This window comes from Dermochelys coriacea, chromosome 11 (genome assembly GCF_009764565.3).
Source record: "Dermochelys coriacea isolate rDerCor1 chromosome 11, rDerCor1.pri.v4, whole genome shotgun sequence".
NCBI lineage: Eukaryota > Metazoa > Chordata > Testudines > Dermochelyidae > Dermochelys > Dermochelys coriacea.
In genome coordinates this window covers 240,771-264,611 of record NC_050078.2, presented here as the reverse complement: position 1 = coordinate 264,611, position 23,841 = coordinate 240,771, and the positions used below count along the sequence as shown (strand labels likewise).

The following is a 23,841-nucleotide window of genomic DNA, read 5'->3' as shown; positions in this document are numbered from 1 at the left end:
AGAGTAGCAGCCGTGTTAGTCTGTATTCGCAAAAAGAAAAGGAGGACGTGTGGCCCCTTAGAGACTAACAGATTTATTTGGGCATAAGCTTTCGTGAGCTACAGCTCACTTCATCGGATGCATTTGGTGGAAATCCATCCGATGAAGTGAGCTGTAGCTCAAGAAAGCTTATGCTCAAATAAATTTGTTAAGTCTCTAAGGTGCCACGAGTCCTCCTTTTCATTTGCCACCAGGACGTGTTCCCTGCACCTCTGCCGAAGGGGGGGGGACGGGGACGAGCCACTGTCCTGTCCTGCCGGCTGGGCGTGGCACTCGATGGCCCAACGTTTCCAAGTTCCCCTGCGCTGCCCCGGCTCATGCAGCTCAGGCCCCCTGGGCCCTGTGCCATCACGCCGGGGCTTTGCCCAGCTTTGGGGCTCGGCTCCCAGGACCCCCGGTTCTGTGCCGCTCGAGCCCAGCGCTGGGAAACGGGGCCAGGCCCAGCTCCCGTGTCTGCGCCCTGCGGAGCCCGCAGACAGAGCCTAGGGGACTGGGGGCCGGGCCGAGCTCCGGCTCGCTGGTGGGGCGGGGACCAGGGGGCCTAGGTGCCCGGCGCTGCTCTCGGCAGCGAGGTGCCGCCCGCCGCGCTCGGCTCCAATGAGGCGGCGCGGGGCGGAGCCAGCCGGGGGCTGCTGAGTGCGGGTCCCGCGGGCTGCTCAGTCCTGGCGCGCGTGGGCTGGGGTCGCTTCCGTGCGCAACCCACGGCCCGGCCCCGCCCCACCGGCCCCGCGCTGCGCAACCCACCGCTGCCCGCCCGCCGCGAGCCGCGAGCTGCAGACATCAGCTGCTCGTGGCTGGCCCCGCGGGCTTGCAGCCTTTCCTGCCACCTGGGCTGTGCCCGGACACAGACCCGGCTCGGGGGACCAGGCGAGAGAGCTGCAAATGGAAAACTTCTTCCGAGAGGTAGGAAGCGCCAAGTTTCAGAGGGGGGCAGCGGGGCCATGCTTACGGGGTGCGGGAAAACTTGGCCCCACAGCGACCTCCCCCAACGGGGGAAGAAAAACCACCCCCGGGGCCTGAGGTTGAGCTCCCTCGCTTCCCTCTGAGCTGCCAGGGCTTGCCCAGATCGCCGAGTTCTTGCTGCAGCCGCAGCCCTGAATAACCGGTTCCAGCCTTTCCTGTCCTCCTACAGCATCTGGATGCAGCAGCGCCCTGCGGGAGCCGAAGCAAACTCCCCTCAGCCCCGGCTCTGTTGCATTGTGCAGCGTTGGGAAAGGCTTGGAGAAGGGCATCAGAACCGGCTAGGGGCTGGGCGGATTCCACAGCTGAGGGGAGGCTGCAAAAACCAGCCTAACACTTCCCGCAAAGCGCGTGTGTGAGTGTGTTGGTGGCGGGAGGGAAGGGGAAGGGGAAGGTCCGGGTCCAGACTCCAGTGGGATATGACAGCCTCCTGTTTGCACTATCCCAGAACGAGAACCAAGAGGTCTTGCAAACTCAGGGCCAGTAAATGCAGAACTAACCAGAGGCAACGCTCAGCTTTCGCCGGATGTGGAGCCAGGCCGGAGATTTGCTGTATAGCTGGCCAGAGTTGTGTTCTGGTGATGGGAATCCTTTTACTGGAATCTCTTTGGAGCTGGGAAAATACCTTACTGAGTGTGTCAGTTCAGGGGTCTGATCATGGTCATCAATAAGGCTAACAGCCTCATGGTTTGCAGTGTGGCAGTGCCAGCAGACTGCTGGGGAGCCATGGGGGAAAGCACGGCTTCTGCCCAAAGGGCCACTGAGCCCTGGAGCTATATGATGGAGGTCTATAAAATCATGGCTGGTGTGGAGAAGGGGAATAGAGAAGTGTTATTTACCCCTTCACATAACACAAGAACTAGGGGTCACCCAATGAAATTAACAGGCAGCAGGTTTAAAACAAAAGGAAGTATTTCTTCGCAGGTTTCAGAGTAGCAGCTGTGTTAGTCTGTATTCGCAAAAAGAAAAGGAGTACTTGTGGCACCTTAGAGACTAACAAATTTATTAGAGCATAAGCTTTCGTGAGCTACAGCTCACTTCATCGGATGCATTCCGATGAAGTGAGCTGTAGCTCACAAAAGCTTATGCTCTAATAAATTTGTAAGTCTCTAAGGTGCCACAAGTACCCTATTTCTTCACAGTCTCATAGACAGCTTGTGGAACTCTTTGCCAGGGGATGTTATGAAGGTGAAAACTATAACAGGGTTCAAAAAAGAACTAGGTAAGTTCATGGAGGTTAGGTCCATCACTGGCTATTGGCTAAGATGATCAGGGATGCAATCCCATGCTCTGAGTGTCCTTAGCCTCTGACTGCCAGGTGCTGTGACTGGATGACAGGGGATGGATCACTTGATAAACTGCCCTGTTCTGTTCGTTCCCTTTGGAGCACCTGGCACCAGCTGCTGTTGGAAGAAAGGCTGCTGGGCTGGACGGACCATTGGTCTGACTGTTTCTGTGTTCACTGTCTAAAAGACCAACTAGTGGAGGCTCTAGTCACAATTTTGACAGATCTCAGTAACACTGCCACCCCTCTGGCATCACTTGAGTATGCTCAGTGGCCTGCCATGACTGCTGGGCTGAACAGTGTAGTGTGGGTATCTTCCAACAGTCCTTGTGTGTCTAGTGCAATGTGCATCCACTCTGCAAAGTGTGCGGCACTGGAGCAGCTGCCCAGCATAGATCCTTCACTGAGGGAAAAGGGTCAGAGCCCACGGTGATGTTAGGAGCTGTGGAGGATGTGGGGGGTACCGGGAGGGTGAGAGTGGGGTGAGCGCTACGTGCCTGTTGATACTGCGATTGCCGATCGTGCTGTTTGCTGTCGAGATGGGGAGTCAGACCTCCTGCCTTAGAATGTCAGCTAAGCCCCCCAGGATCTAGGGAGAAGTCACCCAATGGGAAACATGGAACATTTGGCCCGATGCATTGTGGGAGTCTTGCCTTCCTCTGAAGCATCCCGTGTCAGTTGCTGCTGGATGCAGGACATGGGCTTGATGGTCTGGCCCAGTGTATCTGACTCTCCATGCCCTGTGCCCTGGCAGAGCAGTCCAGAGTCGCAAAGTGTGTGTTTGTAACGTTAGCACCATGGCAGGTAACTGTTCCCCACACTTAATGGGGGATTCTGGGGGTTGTGGTTCAGACCCCAGCATGGAGCAGCTCATGGTGCCTGCTACTCCTTCCCCCACCCTATCTCTGTGCCCTGCCCCTTGTTTGAAGGAATAACCCACAGTGTAGGTGCGCTTGCTGTGTGGATCTGGGATCTCACTTTTAATTTTGAATGCGCAGATGCTGACAGGGGAAGTGAAGGGATTTGGGTTTTGTTTGTGGGTGGGAGGGGCCGCTTGGGTCTTTCCCCTCAGGTGACCGTCTAGTAAGCAGCAGTAGGTGCTGGGGGAATTGCTGAGAGAGAATGAGCTCCAAATGCATGTAGTTCTCATAGTTCAGGGTGAAGGAGCTCTTTGGGAGAGAGGGGAGAAGGGATTCACTGTGTCAGAGCTGTGGGTACCCAGGGACTGCTAGCGTGTCTGTTTACTCCCCCTAAGGGAGCTCTGGAAGCCCAGGGCTTCCTCCTGCCTCTGTTCGGCCCTGTATGTTCATGTTGCAGCTCTGCTGTCTGCACGTGGTGCAGGTCTGAAGCTGAGTTTTGACACTGTGTGGGAGTGTGCAGCACAGTGGAGCCTGTCTGTGCTTCCTCTGTCTCTCCGCAGTGCTGTTGCCCTGTCACCTTCGTGCCAGCAGATGGCTCAGACTCCTGCATTATCACACCTACATCCACTAGACAGACCCACCAGTTCTTTACTCCTTTGTCACAGCTCTCTTCATTGGGCCTCTCAAATGCTTTGCGACCCTCTAATGAGCATGGCAGGCTCTGCAAAGCAAGGTTCCCCCATTTTCCAAAAGGAAATTGAGGCCTGGGTGTAAGGGTGCCTAGCTACTGTAGTGACTGGCACCCTAGAGACCTAGACGCTCCCTAAGTTTTTTTTTTTCTCTTTCTCTCCCCTTTTGGCCAGTGAATCTGCATTTTGAGCCTAGACTTAGGACTTCCCTTGGTGAAGGATGTTGTGTGTTTGCAAGTGGCTCCCTCCCCTTCCTAATCACTGGAGATGGCACCAGGTGTCTGCATTGCTTGGGCACGGCAGCCTCCATCTAGTGAAGGGGTCTAGAGCTGAATTCCGTGAGCCTCCTGCTGGGGGTCTCTGCCTCTGACTGAGCTGATCTTCAGTTCTCCTTGATTCATGCTGGAAGTTTCCCACCCTGCATTGGTTTCCAGGCCATGTGCCATGTGTCTGCCTGCTGTGTCCCTTGCACTAAGTAAAGCAGGAACCATTGGTCCTGGCAGACTTGAGGGAGTTATCTGTTGACAGTGGTTAGATGTAGCAGCTGAGTTAAGGGGCTTAGTCCTGTCCCGTCTCCCACTTCCGCTGTCTTTATCAGAACAGATGTTTTCACAGATTCCCGGTGGAGGCCTCTGCCCCCAGGGTCTCTCTGCAGAGCACATGGCCAGGGGCTGCTGCATCCATTAGCTGATTAACCTAATGGTACTGGGAGCCTGTGGTGTCTGCATCTAATTAGATGGAACTCACTATCTGTGGTGGGGGCCCCTTGATCAAAGCCTCTTTTCCGCCCCCTCGGCTGCTGGGAAATTAATACCCTCTCAACAGCAGAACCAGCCACTGAGGAGCTTGACACACTGACTAGGGAAGAGGCTAATTGGGAGGTTGAAGCGGAATCCCAGCATCCTCTAAATGTGTCTCTCTCTCAGCTCTTCACCTCCCAGCAGGACCCAGCCAGTCAGTATCTGCCTAACCTGGCCTGTCTAGGCATGTATGCGACCCCAAGTAGACAAAGCCATTTGCTGTGTACATGTACAACCATGTCCCCAAGCCCAAATGCCTGAGCCTTGGCTATGCTACAGCTTCCCCCTTGCACGTGCAGGGAATCGTGGGGTTGACAGATCCAAGTGGAGACAAGGTGAACGGGGGCAAGCTCCTCTCTTAGACAAGGCCAGACTCTGACCTGTACTCACCGGAAACATGGTCTGTGTGTCTGAATGTGGCTTTTACCTTTCCCCACAGACCAGAACAACTGGAGCTCAGGTATCCACTTTATAGCTGCGGATATCTGAGGATGCGGCTATGGATATCCACGGATGCAGGTATCCATGGACCATGTTTGCAGATCAGATGTGGATAAAAGATTTATACCTAGAGCCCTGCAAATCTGGGGATCTCCACTTTATATCCATGGACCATGTTTGTGGATCACAGATCAGATGTGGATATGAGTTTTGTGTCCACAGGGCTCTGTTGATCTGAGGAGGTATGGGGTAGGTCACCTCTCACATTGATAACTTAGTCTGGTGTCCTTGCTGGTCTCCAAGGCACTCAGGGTAAACGCCATGTGATAAGCACAGGGCAATGCAGCATTCCGGATAGGAAGAATCAACTGGATCCTTTGTAAACTGATACCAAAGATTATGGGCTAGGGCCTCCACCATGATAAGGTGGTTTCCTGCTGCCCCAGTGGTGCAAAGCAGCCTTAGGTGGAGTAGATCTAGCTGGCTAGCTGGGAATTGCTTGATGGTGAGAAACCACTGGGTGGCATAAAGTAGCTTACGAAAGCTTATGCTCAAATAAATGTGTTAGTCTCTAAGGTGCCACAAGTACTCCTTTTCTTTTTGGGTGGCGTAGAGATAGTGTGACCAACTCTTCACCATGCCTCTTACTGGGACAGAGAGCCATGGTAGGGGGGTGGACAGACTACAGTGCGCTCTGTGATCACTGGCTCCTGGGATGGCCCTTTGGAGGCCTACTGCAGATAGTTGTAAAGTAGAGCTACCTGGAGGCTACTTTAATTTAGAGCAAGGGCCAAATCACCCCCAGTGGTTTCTGGGGGGTCAGGAGAGCAGAGAAGTGGTGCATGGTTGCCTTTGCCTCCTTCCTCAGTCGTGTGCCAAGCACAGGTCAGCCAGATGCAAGGTTTAGGATCTCTACATCAGCAGCATCATGTGGCTACAGAGAGGAGCTGAAATGGTGTCTTCACTTGGTTGCCTTCCTGCATGGTTGGTGCAGTGTGCTTCATGCCCAGACGGCGAGGGGGAGGGGCTCATGCTGACCAGCACTGCAGGGAGAGTGATGGACTCTGCTTTCTCTGCGTGTCTGGCATGTGGGCAGGATGTGGGTGAGACCCAGAGGATGTGACTCGCTCTCTGACTCCCCTTGAGGAGCAGGAATGTCAGGGCTGGGGTTAAAGGAGACGCTTCCCTCTTCTGTTCTTTGCAGTCAGGCGATGGCTGCTGGGTTAGTCCCAGGATCAATCTGTACTGACAAGCAGCATCTGTTGCAGTCACTGACATGTTCCTCTTAGGGCTTTTCTGCACAGGAACTCTCAGGAAAGTTAAGACGAATAAATTAAAGATGTGAACTTAAATTGCATTAAACACTTGTGTGGACGCTTCCATTCAGAAGTCACATGGCTGTAGCTTACTGGAAGGAGGATTAAACTACAGTGCACTAAGGCCGTGTTTCATCATGGCTAGAACTTTGGCCTGAGATGCTGGGACCTGGATACTGTTCCCAGCTCTGCCACTGGCCAGCTGGATGAGCTTAGGTAAGTCACTTTAACCTCCCAGTGCCTTAGTTTCCCCATATATAAAATAAGGACAATGACACTGACTCCCTGTATAAGGCACTTGGAGAGCTGCTGATGAAGAATGCTGCACAAGAGCCAGGTTTTATTTCTGAATGAGAGCGTAGGTTAAACCCACACAGGGGTTTAATGTACTTTACCTTAGGCGTGTTAATGTCACACCTTTAGTGGATTTATCTTAACTTTCTGGAGTGTCCCCATGTAGACAAGCCCTTTGTATTCATGTGGCCGCTGGCAGGCTGGGAAGTGCCAACGTTTTGGGGCTACGCATCTCTCCTTTTCCCCTTAATGTAAAATGCAAAGCTTTTTTTGCTGCTATTTTCAAATAAATCCTCCAAACAGCTTTGTAAGATTCCCAAGGGGGAAAAGTCTCTGCCAGTTTAAAACTGTGTTTCATTGGTTTGTGCTGCTTTTCCCTGGGTGCCAGGGGAATGAGAGCTGCAGCTGTCCTGGCCTCCCTGCTATGGTGAGTGATGGCTGGTGCTCTGGTTCCTTGGGACCCGAAGGAGGGGTAATAGGAACTGAATTTTGGGAGAATGCAGCAGAAATTGCTTACAAAACAAACACCCCTCACCCTTTTCTTCTTCTGGAGTCTTACATGCAAGTACTGAACTTCTGGGAAGGTCTGTGCTGTTCATGTTTCCAGCCTGGGAGCTCCTTGTGTTCCAAAGCCTGTGACCTCAGTCGCCCCCTGCCTGTTCCCTTTGGACTAGTACCTGCCACAGTGTTAGTGATGAAAGGAATAGTTGTCACTGGGTGTGCATGTAGGCTTGGAAAAGAGTCTTGGCTTTATTTGCCCTCATAGGAGGCTGTACTGAAGCTGCATGAGCATAGAATAATGGGCCAAGCAAGTCACGATGACCAACTTATCTGATGAGTCCAGCCTCCTCTGGTTCGCAAATTATTTGAGCAGACTGAGAGTTTCGAACAGGTGGCAGGCAAATGGCTCTCACAAGCTGATTCCAGCAGAGGACTTATCACAGACTAAAAGCCTTTTCCCCCCCCCCCCCCCCCAGCATTCAGCTGATTCTATTTGTAGAAGGAGGAACTGTGCATCCCACTGGGATGATAGTGATAAATTTGCTGGCTCACTGTGCCACTTAATTCAGTGGGCCTGGTTAATGCTGGTTCCTTTCTATGTAGGACTGGAAGGGACCTCCTATGTCATTGAATCCAACACCTGCTATTGCAGGGAGACACCTTGGTAATTAAAGGAGTGACTTGAACATTGGTTGGACATATTCGATTAGAAATTCTCCTTCGGCTGTCTTGGCCCCTCACCCCCCATTCGGGTGAGGTAGAATCCATGAGAGATGGATGGTGGCCAGAGGCACAGGAGGGATCCACTGCACCTTATCTGCTGTGATTGGTTCTTCTCTGGGTGAGAAAAGGGAACGGTTAGATAACTCTGACTTCGTTGACATTGACCTCATGTGACATCCTGTTGCTCCAGATAATAGTGAACAGAGCACCCACGTGTTAACAGCTGCTGGGCTAGGAAATGCCTTGGAAGGAGAAGCGACTCGGAGATTCTGCATCTTCCTGCTATAGGAATAGGGGGGCTGTTGTGTGGAGGAGGAGGTGTGGTGTGGCAGGGAATCCTCAGATCTCCCAAAAGATCTCCCATATTGTAATCTACTACAATATTGCTCTAGTTCATAGGGAACAATTTGATCTATTCTGAGCCACACTTTCCCAGGTCCTAGAACTGTTCCCAGAAGCACCCTCTGCAGACAGCAGCCCAGCATCCATGGAGGGGTCCTGTAGTTACAAGCTAGTGAACATGTCTTTACATTCAACCAGTTGGCTACATGTCAGATGGAGACAGGAGTATTGCTGCTTAAAACACAGTTCTGCAGCTCTTGGTGGTGAAGGTACTGGTCCTACTTGCAAGGTAGCCATTATCCTAAAGCATCCTACACTTCTGTCCCTAGTTCAGGCAGTGTTGGTGGCAGAGTGTGCAATGGGATGGAGGCAAATACTGTTGTTTATATTGCCGTAGCACCCGGAGGCCGTAATTGGGATCACAGCCCCATTGTGGTGGGTGTTGCACAAACGCATAGCAAGAGACAGTCGTTGCCTCACAGAGCTTAGAGTCTAACCAGAGAGTAATAAATATATGGAATTGGGGAAGAGGAAAGGTAATGGTGAGATATGGTTACCTAGTGGACTCTGTATGCCCAACTTGAAAGTTGTGGGTTTGGTTTTACTCACATCTTCTAATACAAATTAATGCAATTAATGACCTTGGTGATCTCTGCATTACTGGGGCAAGCATGTGTATTTCAAGCCAAATCTCTACTGTGTAGAATCTTACAGTTTATATGAATCTCCCCAAAATGCTCTTCGGTGATAAACCACAACAGAAGTAGGGAGAAGCTGGGACACACAGCAAGGGAAGAAGGGAGTGACTCTCCATCTCATTTCAGGTAAGACAGGGAGCCTTGTTACTGACAGCAGGGGCTGCAGAGCAGAAGGCTCTTACACTGATTCGATTCCTATTCCTGTCAACTCTCTTCCCAGGGCTTCAGTCTGCAGCCATGCTCCCATTAGCTGTGACCTTGTCAGATCTTATAAGCTTAGCTGTAGGTTGGGTCTGCTCAGTTCTTGGACGGAAGCCCTCCAAGGAAAACACATGAGGAACACACATCTCTCTTGTGGGTCGGTCTGCAGCTGCCATTTCATCTCTCACCAAACCACTTCTTACAGTTCAGGCTTTGCTTATCACCTCTCTTATTATTTACTTGCTGATTGCCAATGGGGCACTGTGGTTTTTCTTTGTCTCCTTTTATTTTAAAGAAAATTTAACTATTTATTTAAATGTAATATTAAGGTTACAACTTTAATCTTGTAAAACAGGAAGTTCAGATTTAAATGTCCCTCTGCCTTCTTGTGCATCTGTGTGGTCTTTCATTCCACAATTGCATATTATTCAGTAAATGATCTAATACAATATTGCAGGAAGTGCATTTCCTTTGTAACATTGGATGCACCTGTGGAGGAAAGTAACACACACTGGAGGCTAAAAATTGAACTACTTGTATATCTTACAAGGTTCTAACCTGTAAGATTCAACCTGCAGTCAAGAAGCAAACAAGATATTAGGATGCTTAATGAATAGGAAGGAGAATAATATGGAAAATATAATACCACCTATAAGTCAGTGGTGTGGCCTCATCTGGATAATGTGAGCAGTGCTGCTCACCCCGTTTCAAACAGGGTATTGCAGAATTAGATTCATAGAGCTTAAGGCCGGAAGGGACTATTGGATAATCTGCTCTGACCTCCTGTATAGCACAGGCCATTCAGTTTCACCCAGTTAAGCCAGAATCAAGTACAATAGCTGTAGGTTTGGAACGGGTCCAGGATTTGGAACGGGTCCCATATGAGGAGAGATTAAAGAGGCTAGGACTTTTCATCTTGGAAAAGAGGAGACTAAGGGGGATCTGATAGAGGTATATAAAATCATGAGTGGTGTGGAGAAAGTGAATAAGGAAAAGTTATTTACTTGTTCCCATAATATAAGAACTAGGAGCCACCAAATGAAATTAATGGGTAGCAGGTTTAAAACCAATAAAAGGAAGTTCTTCACTCAACACACAATCAACCTGTGAAACTCCTTCCTTGAGGAGGTTGTAAAGGCTAGTACTAGAACAGGGTTTAAAAGAGAACTGGATAAATTCATGGAGGTTAAATCCATTAATGGCTATTAGCCAGGATGGGTAAGGAATGGTGTTGCTAGCCTCTGTTTGTCAGAGGATAGAGATGGATGGCAGGAGAGAAATCACTAGGTCGTTACCCGTTAAGTTCACTCCCTCTGGGGCACCTGGCATTGGTCGCTGTGGGTAGACATGATACTGGGCTGGATGGACCCCTTGGTCTGACCCAGTCTGGCCGTTCTTATGTTCTTAATAACTTGTGCTTGACTAAAGCATAGAATCATAGAATATCAGGGTTGGAAGGGACCTCAGGAGGTCATCTAGTCCAACCCCCTACTCAAAGCAGGACAAATCCCCCACTAAATCATCCCAGCCAAGGCTTTGTCAAGCCTGACCTTAAAAACCTCTAAGGAAGCAGATTCCACCACCTCCCTAGGTAACCCATTGCAGTGCTTCACCACCCTCCTAGTGAAAAAGGTTTTTCCTAATATCTAACCTAAACCTCCCCCACTGCAACTTGAGACCATTACTCCTTGTTCTGTCATCTGCTACCACTGAGAACAGTCTAGATCCATCCTCTTTGGAACCCCCTTTCAGGCAGTTGAAAGCAGCTATCAAATCCCATCTCATTCCTTTCTTCTGCAGACTAAACAATCCCAGTTCCCTCAGCCTCTCCTTATGAATCATGTGTTCCAGTCCCCTAATAATTTTTGTTGCCCTCTGCTGGACTCTTTCCAATTTTTCCACATCCTTCTTGTAGTGTGGGGCCCAAAACTGGACACAGTACTCCAGATGAGGCCTCACCAATGCCAAATAGAGGGGAATGATCATGTCCCTCGATCTGCTGGCAATGCTCCTACTTATATATCCCATAATGCCGTTAGCCTTCTTGGCAACAAGGGCACACTGTTGACTCATATCCAGCTTGTCATCCCCTGTAACCTCTCGGTCCTTTTCTGCAGAACTGCTGCCTAGCAACTTGGTCCCTAGTCTGTAGCTGTGCATGGGATTCTTCCATCCTAAGTGCAAGATTCTGCACTTGTCCTTGTTGAACCTCTTCAGATTTCTTTTGGCCCAATCCTCCAATTTGTCTAGGTCCCCCTGTATCCTATCCCTACCCTCCAGTGTATCTACCACTCCTCCCAGTTTAGTGTAATCTGCAAACTTACTGAGGGTGCAATCCAAGCCATTCTCCAGATCATTAATGAAGATATTGAACAAAACTGGCCTCAGGACCGACCTTTGGGGCACTCCTTGATACCGGCTGCGAAGTAGACATGGAGCCATTGATCACTACCCATTGAACTCGACGATCTAGCCAGCTTTCTATCCACTTTATAATCCATTCATCCAGCCCATACATCTTCCAGAAGGGCCTCAAATCTTGATTTCCTGATCTGAAGATATCAAGAGATGGAGAATCCACCACTTCCCTGTGGTGTTTGTGCACTCGTTAATCACTATAACCTGTTAAATGCGACTTAGAAATAAGATGCAGATTTTTATCTGGCTTCAGCTTCCAGCCATTGGTTTTTGTTCTGCTTTTCTCCGCTAGTTTAAAGAGACCTTTAGTTCCTGGTATTTTCTACTTCTGGAAGTATTTATACATTGTAATCAAGTCACCTTTCAGTGTTCTTGGAAGAACTCTTATATGAAGAGAGATTGAAAATACTGGGAATGTTACCTTAGAAAGGAAACCAGTAAGAGGGGATCCAAGCCTATAAAATAAGGAAGAGGTTTAGAGGTGGTGGATTCGGAGCTTCTGTACTCCCTGTCTTCATAGCACAAGAACAAGGGGATGTTCAATGAAATTAAAAGGTGGGAAATTCAAAACTGATGAAAAGAAATGTGTTTTTTACACAATGGGTAATTAGTGTTGAACTCATTGCCATGGGAAGTCATTGATGTCAGGAACTTAGCAAGACTGAAAAGGGGATTAGACTTTTATATGGATAACAAAACTGTTTTAATTGATGACAAATTTTGGAAGGGATAGTACCTCTCAATGTTTCGGGGCTTCAGACAATCTCTAATTGTTAGAAACCAGGCTGAGACCTAGTGCAAGGGGCAGATTATCTCAAATCTGCTACTGCAAGGTTCTTGCACCTTTGTCTGAAGCATTGGGCACTGGCCACTGTCAGAGATGGGACACTGGAATGGATGGATCTTGATCTGATCCAGTATGGCAGTTCTTCTGTTCCTCTGCAGTTGTATGGCTTGAGTAGAAAACTGAAAATCACGGAGAAGAACTGGACTTGGAAAGATGCTTGTGTGGGGTCAGGGTGGGAAAAGGAAGGGGGTGGTGCTTGAGGTGCTGCTCACAGCAGATTTGTGCAGAATAGATATTCACAATATGACCATGCACGCTCTCTGGTTTCCTTGGGCTTGGCTTTCTGTGACGCTTTTGGGATTATCTGAGGTGTCTGGCGTAAATTACTACCACCTGCTTGCAGTGTGAGGGAGTCCTGCCTGTGCCCCCCATGGGAAACTGTCCCCAGCCACTGACTACTGACAACACATTTGCTCTGCTGTGAGCCCTGCTCTTTCCCTCTGCAGCCTAGCAATTTACCCACCCCATTTTGTTACACCTGAGTGCCCAGTCCCTTGTCTTCTGGACACCTGCAGTGTACATCAATCTGCTGCCTCTGTAGAAATAGTGCAGCCCAGTTCACTGGTTTCACCTCAAACACACACTCCTTAGTACAAGACGTTTAGGCAGGTTTAAAGTAAAACCAAATTTAAGTTTATTTAACAGAGCTTGAGATAAAGATCCAAATAAAAGCTAGTAAAAGGATTTGGAAACATAAGATTAGTTAAAAGAAAAGCATAAAACACAATCTATGTCCTAGACCAGTGGTTCTCAAACTGTGGGTTGGGACCCCAAAGTGGGTTGTGACCCCATTTTAATGGGATTGCCAGGGCTGGTTTAGACTTCCTGGGGTCGAAGCCCGAGGGCTTCAGCTCATTGCAGTGGATCTTAGGTTACAGACCCCCTGCCTGGGGTTGAAGCCCTTGGGCTTGGTCTTTGGCCCCCCCACCCAGGGCAGTGGGGCTCAGGTGGGCTCAGACTTCAGTCTCCCCTTCTGGGGTCATGTAGTAATTTTTGTTGTCAGAAGGGGAATGAAGTTTGAGAACCCCTGTGCTAGACTTAATAAGTTCCTTTCCTGACTAATAAGGTATTTCTCACCCACTGGTTAGTTCTTGCAGTGCTTGTCCAGTTCAGAGAGCTGGGATCCACCCTTGATGAGACAACGTCCACTGATGGAGTCACTCTTCTGTAATGTGGAACCACTCGGGCCATTTCTTCTTCTCTTATACAATCAGAAGCTATTGTCTCTTGGCCCATGGACCCCTCTTCTGAGAACTCTCCTGCGGTTTGTTTGTCTTTTGTAAATCTCCAGCCTGTGTCTACTCCTTACAGTAGACACAGGCTGTCTCCAGTGATGCTCATTGTTCTCCTGTTGATTGGATCAGCTCTGACTTCCCTGCCTCAGGTGCTAGGCTTCACTCCCAACAGATCTGGAACACAATATCCTGCGTATCACACAGCTCTAAAAGTGTTTCCCTTACAAACATCTTGCAATAACCATGGCAATCAGCTAGTTCTTAGCTTTCAGCAGAGACCACACACAACCCCCTTCAGTGTCATATCCAGAGGATAGTCAGTGTGGTATTGATCACAAGGGCCAAAAGAGTTAAGATGTTAAACTCTTTCATTGTCCAGCATTAAAACTGTGATACAAAGGTTTGGGTTTTTTCCTAATGAGACTCTGGTTTACTCAGTTTCTTGGCAAACACCTAAATGCATTAAGTCTTAAGTTGGAAGTTTCTTGATCAAACACAAAGAACAAGAAATCAAAACAAGAACATAAGAATGGCCATACTGGGTCAGACCAATGGTCCATGTAGCTCTGTATCCTGTCTTCCGACAGTGGCCAATGCCAGGTGCTTCAGAGGGAATAAGCAGAACAGGCAATCATCAAGTGATCCATCCCCTGTTGTTCACTCCCAGCTTCTGGCAGTCAGAGGCGTGGGGCACTCAGAGCATGGGGTTGCATCCCTGACCATCTTGGCTGATAGACGCTGATGGACCTGTCCCCCATGAACCTATCTAGTTCTTTTTTTTGAACCCAGTTATAGTTTTGACCTTCACAGCATCTCCTGGCAACAAGTTCCACAGGTTGATAGTGCAGTGTGTGAAGAAGTACTTCCTTTTGTATGTATTAAATCTGCTGCCCATTAATTGCATTGGTTGACCCGTGGTTCTTGTGTTATATGATGGAGTAAACATCATTTCTTTATTCATTTTCTCCACAGCAGTCATGATTTTATAGATCTCTATCATATCCCTCAAGCATTTACATGAAACTGAAATTGAGTAATTATGCAAATCAAACTTAATTAAAACCTATTAAAGCGTCTCTCCTTTTGGAGACATATCACTCTTCTTTTCAACAATAACCTTTCTTTGATGAAAAGGAGAAGATTAATTTTATTCTGTGCTGATGCATGAAGGGTATTCATGTCTCCTGTTTAGACAGACAGACATAAGATGGAGGAGAGACAGGATAGAACAGGTGAGGGGTAATATGGCTTTTGTTGATGTTTTTGGAACATTGGGTGGCTGGTCAGGCGTGAATGGATGCTTTGGGCTGGTGGGACCACCTCTTGCTTGGACCCTGGCTTGCATTCCACTCAGGGATGTCATCTAATTTGTGTCCTGTCTCCTCAGACAGGGTAGGTTTGGATAGGCTGTCTCATCTCACTGTGCTGGTGAATGTAGAACAGATGGTTTCAGGATTGATGAAATGTTGAGAGAGAGGAGGAAAAATAATTGGACAGAAAGTAATACACAAAAAAGGGAAGAGACCTCAGACTCACTTGCTTCTGTGATGCTGATAATTGGGTATCCCCACTGATGGGCGGACTACTGGATGTCATGGTGGTATAAAGACTTTCATGACTTTCAAATGGAAAAACAAAGTTACTTAAACAAGAGCAAAACCTGATAGCCTTCCTCTTGGGAAGAAAACCTTTCGATCTGGTCTGCTCCTTCTGTCTTCAACTTGGGGAAGATGAGAGAGCAGAATTGGGGCAAGATAGGATGTGCTGGGATGGGATGAGATGAATCAAGTTGAGATGTGTTGAGCTGAGATTTCATGAATTTTTTTCAGTCTCCTTTTAAGGACCCCAAAAAGGTGAGGGAAGTGGGCGATATAGTTCATCTCATTATTTTGTTCACCAATTTAATCCTCTTCCATAAAGCCAAACTTGGCAACTTCATTCCCATGTTTTCTTATTTATGAAGTCCAACCTCAACAAAGTCCTTGAACCATATCAGTAGGCCTTTTCTGCTTGGACTAATTCAGTCTCTCTTTCTGGTTTTCTTGCATCTGTTTATAACATTCGGTATTGAAAATACCTTGACCTACTTTTTCCTAGAAATATCAGGCTGGAAGGCACCTTGACAGATCATCAATTCCAGCCCCCTGTGGTATGGCAGGACCAGGTAAACCTAGACCATCCCTGCCAGGGGTTTGATGATGGGGATTCCATAACCTCCCCTGGAAGCCTATTCCAGAGCTTAATTACCCTTTAGTTACATTTGCCCACTCCCCCAATATCTAACCTAAATCTCCCTTGCTGCAGATCAAGCCCATTACTTTCTGTCCCACCTTCAGTCGACATGGAGGACAATTAATCCCTGTCTTCTTTATTACAGCGCTTTACAGATTTGAAAACTGTTACCAGGTCCCTTGATTGGTTATTGGGACATCTTATGTACTTTTACATGCCACTTACAGCCGACCTCACAGTTAGGGTAAATCTCTAGGCCCAATTATTACGTCAAATGCAGGCGTAATGTATCTGCCTATGTTTCACTCTGCCTCACATGATGGGAGGTCCCTGGCTGCATTACTGTGCACAGCCACCCTGTCAGACAGTTTACTTCACAATTTCATCTCAAAGCCATATAAAAAAAGCTGGTTAAAGTCAAGACACCCCATTTTCTGAAATAGCTGAACCTCTCAGAATGCCAGAGATCACCCTTGTAAGGAACAGCAGCAACAGGTGGTGTGGGACTATATTTTGGATCGATGTGCATTTCTTGGCAGATAGACAACTCATATCTGCGTCCCCAGTCTCTCCAGATCAGCTCTCATATGCTGCTCAGAACAACAGTATGAACTGTAAAAAGAACGAGGAGTAGTTCTGGCACCTTAGAAACTAACAAATTTATTTGGGCATGAACTGTGTTACCAGGGACCTGTTGGTGCCAACAGGCAGAGGTAAACAGGTTTTTACAGGGATCTCCCGGATCAGATATATACATGATATACATAATAATATATACAAATATATTATCATATCTCATACAGATATTGTCATAAAAATAAAGGGAAGGGTAACCGCCTTTCTGTATACAGTGCTATAAAATCCCTCCTGGCCAGAGGCAAAACCCTTTCACCTGGAGAGGGTTAAGAAGCTAAGATAACCTCGCTGTCACCTGACCAAAATGACCAATGAGGAGACAAGATACTTTCAAATCGGGAGTGGGGGAACAAAGGATCTGTCTGTCTGTGTGATGCTTTGCCGGGAACAGATCAGGAATGCAGCTTCATAACTCCTTAAGTTAGTAAGGTAGATACGCTGGAGGGTAGGGATAGGATACAGAGGGCCCTAGACAAATTAGAGGATTGGGCCAAAAGAAATCTGATGAGGTTCAACAAGGACAAGTGCAGAGTCCTGCACTTAGGACGGAAGAATCCCATGCACCGCTACAGACTAGGGACCAATGGCTAGGCAGCAGTTCTGCAGAAAAGGACCTAGGGGTTACAGTGGACGAGAAGCTGGATATGAGTCAACAGTGTGCTCTTGTTGCCAAGAAGGCCAGTGGCATTTTGGGATATATAAGTAGGGGCATTGCCAGCTGATCGAGGGACGTGATCGTTCCCTTCCATTCGACTCATCTGGAGTACTGTGTCCAGTTTTGGGCCCCAAACTACAAGAAGGATGTGGAAAAATTGGAAAGAGTCCAGCAGAGGGCAACAAAAATGATTCGGGGGCTGGAACACATGACTTAGGAGGAGAGGCTGAGGGAACTGGGATTATTTAGTCTGCGGAAGAGAAGAGTGAGGTGGGATTTGATAGCTGCTTTCAACTGCCTGAAAGGGGGTTTCAAAGAGGATGGATCTAGACTGTTCTCAGTGGTAGCAGATGACAGAACAAGGAGTAATGGTCTCAGGTTGCAGTGGGGGTGGTTTAGGTAGGATATTAGGAAAAACTTTTTCACTAGGAGGGTGGTGAAGCACTGCAATGGGTTACCTAGGGAGGTGGTGGAATCTCCTTCCTTTGAAATTTTTACGGTCAAGCTTGACAAAGCCCTGGCTGGGATGATTTAGTTGGGGATTTATCCTGCTTTGAGCAGGGGGTTGGACTAGATGACCTCCTGAGGTCCCTTTCAACCCCGATATTCTATGATGATCTAGCTAGAAATGCGTTAGATTTCCTTTTGTTGAATGGCTGGTAAAATAAGTTGTGCTGAATGGAATGTATATTCCTGTTCTTGTCTTTTTTGTAACTTAAGGTTTTGCCTAGAGGGATTCTCTATGTTTTGAATCTGATTACCCTGTAAGGTATTTACCATCCTGATTTTATAGAGGTGATTCTTTTACCTTTTCTTTAATAAAAGTTCTTTTAAGAACCTGATTGATTTTTCATTGTTCTTAAGATCCAAAGGTTTGGGTCTGTGTTCACCTGTACAAATTGGTGAGGATTTTTATCAAGCCTTCCCCAGGAAAGGGGATGTAGGGCTCAGGGGGAAATTTTGGGGGAAGACGTCTCCAAGTGGGCTCTTTCCCTCTTCTTTGTTTAACACTCTTGGTGGTGGCAGCATAGGGTTCAAGGACAAGGCAAAGTTTGTACCTTGGGGAAGTTTTTAACCTAAGTTGGTAAGAATAAGTTTAGGGGGTCTTTCATGCAGGTCCCCACATCTGTACCCTAGAGTTCAGAGTGGGGAAGGAACGTTGACAGATGTATACATAATAGTTCTCCCCCTTTCAAAAGTGTGGCATGTGAAGTCTCTAGTGAGAGCCACTGATCGTTGTCATAATTGCAAAATGTATGTACGGATAATATTTAAGGAGTTTCTATACTGAAAATGGTATTCTTAAGGTCTTGGAGTTAAGACAGGTCACCAGGAGGTGAGACACCTCAAACATTTCCCTTTAGGCAGGAGATAACAGATGCTTATCTGGCCGTGTGTGTATTTTATATTGTTTGTCTCACAGTGGAGGCCTTACAAAGCCAGTCAAAAGTTTGCAAAATTTACAAGAGAGAAAAGCTACAGGAAGAAACTAAACAGCAGGGGATGTCCTGATTATGAATGAAAACGAAGGATGGGATTCATATATCTTGGGGGAAAGGAACACCTGGGATTTTTCACCAAGGAGGCAAGCTAACAGCATGGTTGCCTTATGAAAGGAGGGTCACAACTAGCCTGGCCGAAAATACTGCAAGGGTCTGGGTGAGCGATATTCCACAAGACAGGAGAATATGATTTTAATTAAGTCTAGGCTGTAGAATGCATGTTATGACTTTGTTTTATATGTAACCATTTGTTTCCAACATTTCTACTTGCTGTTACTTGAATCTCTATGCTTTGTTACATAAACTTGTACCTAATTTCACTATAAACATAGAAATGAATCATAGAAAGGTATGGCTAGAAGGGACCTCGAGAAGTCAAGTCAAGCCCCGTGCTGAGGCAGGACCAACAAATCTAATTGTGTGGGTTACGCGGAGTGGTGATGTGAGGTGGAACGGGTAAGTTAGAGTGTAATTTTTTTTGGAAGCCGTGAATCTGTGAATACTGAGTGTCTAGTGGACCAGAGGCTGGACGCCCTAGGGGGATGCTCAGAGGGCTTGAGGATTAGAAAGTGGCTGTTGTTAACTTGTGGAAAGACAGTGGGGCCTGCATAGGAGGCGCTGACAAGATTTCCTCATGCTAAGGGGAGGTGGTAGCGAGGTACCTCACAACATGGGGTTCCCCCGGAAAGCTTCACAAACCAATTAGGCAGCAGGTTTAAAACAAACAAAAGGAAGTATTTTTTTTTTTTTACACAACACACAGTCAACCTGTGGAACTCCTTGCCAGAGAATGTTGTGAAGGCCAAGACTATAACAGGGTTCAAAAAAGAACTAAGTAAGTTCATGGACGACAAGTCCATCAATGGCTATTAGCCAGGATGAGCAGGGATGTTGTCCCTAGCCTCTGTTTGCCAGAAGCTGGGAATGGGCGACAAGGAATGGATCACTCGATTCCCTGTTCTGTTCATTCCCTCTGGGGCACCCACCTGCCATTGGCCACTGTCGGAAGACAGGATACTGGGCTAGATGGACCTTTGGTCTGACCCAGTATTGTTGTTCTTATGTTCTTAATGATCCTTCTTTATTACAACAATATGTGCTGTGCTTTGGGCAGTTTAACACATCTTTTCTGTTGGGGCTTCTTGGGCTCCCTGTCCTGCTGCTTGGGAGCTCAAGAACAAACACAGTACCATCTGGTTATGGACTGCCCTCCTGTATTGTCTCGGTGGACGGATGGATGCGCTTGCTGGCTCCGTATGATGCTGCCGTGATAAAGTGGCTACATTACTTACCCAACGTCTAATTCACAGTGCCATCAGAAGTCATGCGCCAGAAGAGTGGGGTCTGCTGTAATAGGCTTCCCCTTGGGAAGGCTCATGTGTCTCACTGGGCTTCTTGAGCATGTCTCCACTTTAGGAATCTCAAGTGCATTGCTGGAATCCATTAGCTTCCTTGGATTTGGCTCCTTTTTGATTGGGGGCTAGGAAGAAGTGGCAGTATCTCCCAAGCCGCCACAACAGTGGGCCACAGTAGACTGAGCAGATCTTAGAATCATAGAAGGTTGGGTTGGAAGAGACCTCAGGAGGTCATCTAGTCCAACCCCCTGCTCAAAGCAGGACCAACACCAACTAAATCACCCCAGCCAGGGCTTTGTCAAGCCTGACCTTAAAAACTTCAAAGGAAGGAGATTCCACTATCTCCCTAGGTAACACATTCCAGTGTTTCACCACCCTCCTAGTGAAAAGTTTTTCCTAATATCCAACCTAAACCGCCCCCACTGCAACTTGAGACCATTACTCCTTGTTCTGTCATCTGCTACCACTGAGAACAGTCCAGATCCATCCTCTTTGGAACCCCCCCTTCAGGTAGTTGAAGGCTGCAATCAAATCCCCCCTCACTCTTTTTTGCAGACTAAACAATCCCAGTTCCCTCAACCTCTCCTCGTAAGTCATGTGCCCCAGCCCCCTAATCATTTTCATTGCCCTCTGCTGGACTCTGTCCAGTTTGTCCACATCCCTTTCATAGTGGGGGTTCTAAAACTGGATGCAATACTCCAGATGTGGCCTCACCAGTGCTGAATAGAGGGGAATAATCACTTCCGTCGATCTGCTGACAATGCTCCTACTTATACAGCCCAATATGCCGTTATCCTTCTTGGCAATAAGGGCACCACACTGCTGACTCGTATCCAGCTTCTCATCCATTGTAATCCCCAGGTTCTCTTCTGCAGAACTGCTGCTTAGCCGGTCGGTCCCCAGCCTGTAGTGGTGCAGGGGATTCTTGTTGTTGTTGAACCTCATCAGATTTCTTTTTGGCCCAATCCTTCAATTTGTCTAGGACACTTTGGACCCTATCCCTACCCTCCAGCATATCTCCCCACAGCTTAGTGTCATCCACAAACTTTTCAGCTATTCATGTATCTGAAGTAGAAGTATCTTAGTTCGACTTACCTGGCCATCCTCATGGCTGTGAGTCGACCGTGGTGGCTCCTCCGTTGACTCCGCTTATTCCTCCTGCCGAGGTGGAGTACAGCTGTTGATTCGGGGATCGATTTATCGCGTCTAGATGTGACACAATAAATCGATCCCTGATAGATTGATCACTACCTGCTGATCCGGCAGGGAGATGTCGCTGTATTGGTTAGTCTCAAAAATGTGAGCCAAGTGAATCTCAGCAACCATAACAGGCAGAGAATCACTTTTTTGTTTTTAAAATTAAAGCTTAGATCCTGGAGAATAAGCAGGCAGCAGCAGCAGCATGAAAGAGGTGCTTGTACGTCAGACATACTGACTGAAACTGAGCCCTGAATATGGTACGTATCTTCAAGCCTGAAAAGAAGAGAGTTCCTAGCAATTACAGCCCCGTAGGGGTAATGTCTGTCTTTAGTAAAAGAATGGAATTGCTCTTGCTAGTGAGCATTACAAGTTCCTGGAACAGCTGATCCCAAATTAGGGTCTATAGAGCATTTGCTAATGGTTTGCAGATTGCTGGCAGGTCATACTCCTGTCTCCTCCTCCTTCTTGTCCCCAGCTGCCTCTGGGGGCTCCCAGTTCTTAATGGCATGAAAAGTGTGGATGCCTGTAAAAGCAACTGGAAGCAATGGTGAGGAGCCAGCAGAGTTGCTCGCATTAGTAGCTTTGGGACATGGGAGGAAACATAAGCTCCCCTCAAGGACCAAAGCCATTCGCAAAAGGGAGAAGGGAACCAGGTGGCAGCATTGTACGTGCAGAGAATGGGGAGAGGAGTGCCATGTGGGTGGGGAGCCAGGTAGCGTGAGGAATAGAACAGATGTGGGGGTGAAGTGAAGAGCAAAGGGACCTGGCATAAGTAACTCTGACCATAAATGGCAAAACACTCATCCCATTGGGGAGTTAGAAATTCACAAACCCTCCGTAATGTGACTTCTCAGTGAAGTTGCTGGGACATCGTGGACTCTACTATACATACTTAATTGCCTCTATGCCATGGATTAGCGTCACCAATCTTGTTTACAACTCAGGGCTGCCAACTGACTGACTCTCCTATCACTTGGCTAGCCTTGTCACCAGGGCGCCAGACCAGGAGGCCATGGCTCCATCACTTTTAAAAGTGGGAGGACTATGCCCTCTCCCTTTTTACCTCTTAAGGATGAGTGATGGGGTGGGGGGAGGGGCCTCAGGGAAGAGGTGGAGTGAGGAAAGGCCGTTGGGGAAGAGGCAAGACGGGAATGGAGCGTTGGAAGAAGGGGTGGAGTGAGGGTGAGCATGGTTCATGGGCTGGTGGCCTCCTCACACTTCTAGGGAGCTTCCGGTGCTCCTGCTTGTCGCTAGATTAGCCCATTTGCCTTGTGTGTCTGCCTTGTCTCATAGGTTACCTGCATTTGTCCTGCTGTTTTTGCTTTCATCCTCTTTCTCCCCCTTCCTTTGCCTATCCCTCCTTGTGCTCTTCTGACCTACTCCTCTTTTCTTCCTTCTGCCAGTCACCTCAGTCCCAGCCACACATTTACAATAATAAAATACTAGTTCCTCAGGCACAAACAAATCATCTAGGTGCTTAAACCAGTCATAGAATTATAGAATATCAGGATTGGAAGGGACCTCAGGAGGTCATCTAGTCCAACCCCCTGCTCAAAGCAGGACTAATCCCCAACTAAATCACCCCAGCCAGGGCTTTGTCAAGCCTGACCTTAAAAACTTCAAAGGAAGGAGATTCCACCACCTCCCTAGGTAACCCATTGCAGTGCTTCACCACCCTCCTAGTGAAAAAGTTTTTCCTAATATCCAACCTAAACCTCCCCCACTGCAACTTGAGACCATTACTCCTTGTTCTGTCATCTGCTACCACTGAGAACAGTCTAGATCCATCCTCTTTGGAACCCCCTTTCAGGTAGTTGAAAGCAGCTATCAAATCCCCCCTTATTCTTCTCTTCCGCAGACTAAACAATCCCAGTTCCCTCAGCCTCTCCTCCTAAGTCATGTGTTCCAGCCCCCTAATCATTTTTGTTGCCCTCTGTTGGACATTTTCCACTTTTTCCACATCCTTCTTGTAGTGTGGGGCCCAAAACTGGACACATTACTCCAGATGAGGCCTCACCGATGTCGAATAGAGGGGAACGATCACGTCCCTCAATCTGCTGGCAATGTCCCTACTTATACATCCCAAAATGCCATTGGCCTTCTTGGCAACAAGGGCACACTGTTGACTCGTATCCAGCTTGTCATCCCCTGTAACCCCTCGGTCCTTTTCTGCAGAACTGCTGCCTAGCCATTCGGTCCCTAGTCTGTAGCGGTGCATGGAATGCTTCCTTCCTAAGTGCAAGACTCTGCACTTGTCCTTGTTGAACCTCATCAGATTTCCTTTGGCCCAATCCTCTAATTTGTTTAGGTCCCTCTTTATCCTGTGCCTACCCTCCAGTGTATCTAGTTCTCCTCCCAGTTTAGTGTCATCTGCAAACTTGCTGAGGATGCAGTCCACGCCATCCTCCAGATCATTAATGAAGATATTGAACAAAATCGGCCTGAGCACCGACTCTTGGGGCACTCCACTTGATATTGGCTGCCAACTAGACCTGGAGCCATTGATCACTACCCGTTGAGCTCGACGGATAGAAAGCTGGCTAGATCATCTTATCGTCCATTCATCCAGCCCATACTTCTTTAACTTGCTGAGTGAGCTTGTTCTTTCTCCC

General features: G+C 47.9%; 1 protein-coding gene across 1 annotated transcript in view; it reads left to right on the top strand.

Annotated features, from left to right (window-relative positions):
• The first annotated feature begins 726 nt into the window (after window positions 1–726).
• Window positions 727–23,841, top strand: part of LOC119863454 (unconventional myosin-X-like) — a 257,129-nt gene continuing 234,014 nt past the window's right edge. Inside the window, exon 1 of the mRNA XM_038421961.2 lies at window positions 727–942. Coding sequence (XP_038277889.1) covers window positions 922–942 — 21 coding nt within the window. The 5' untranslated portion in view covers window positions 727–921. The remainder of the gene's footprint in view (window positions 943–23,841) is intronic.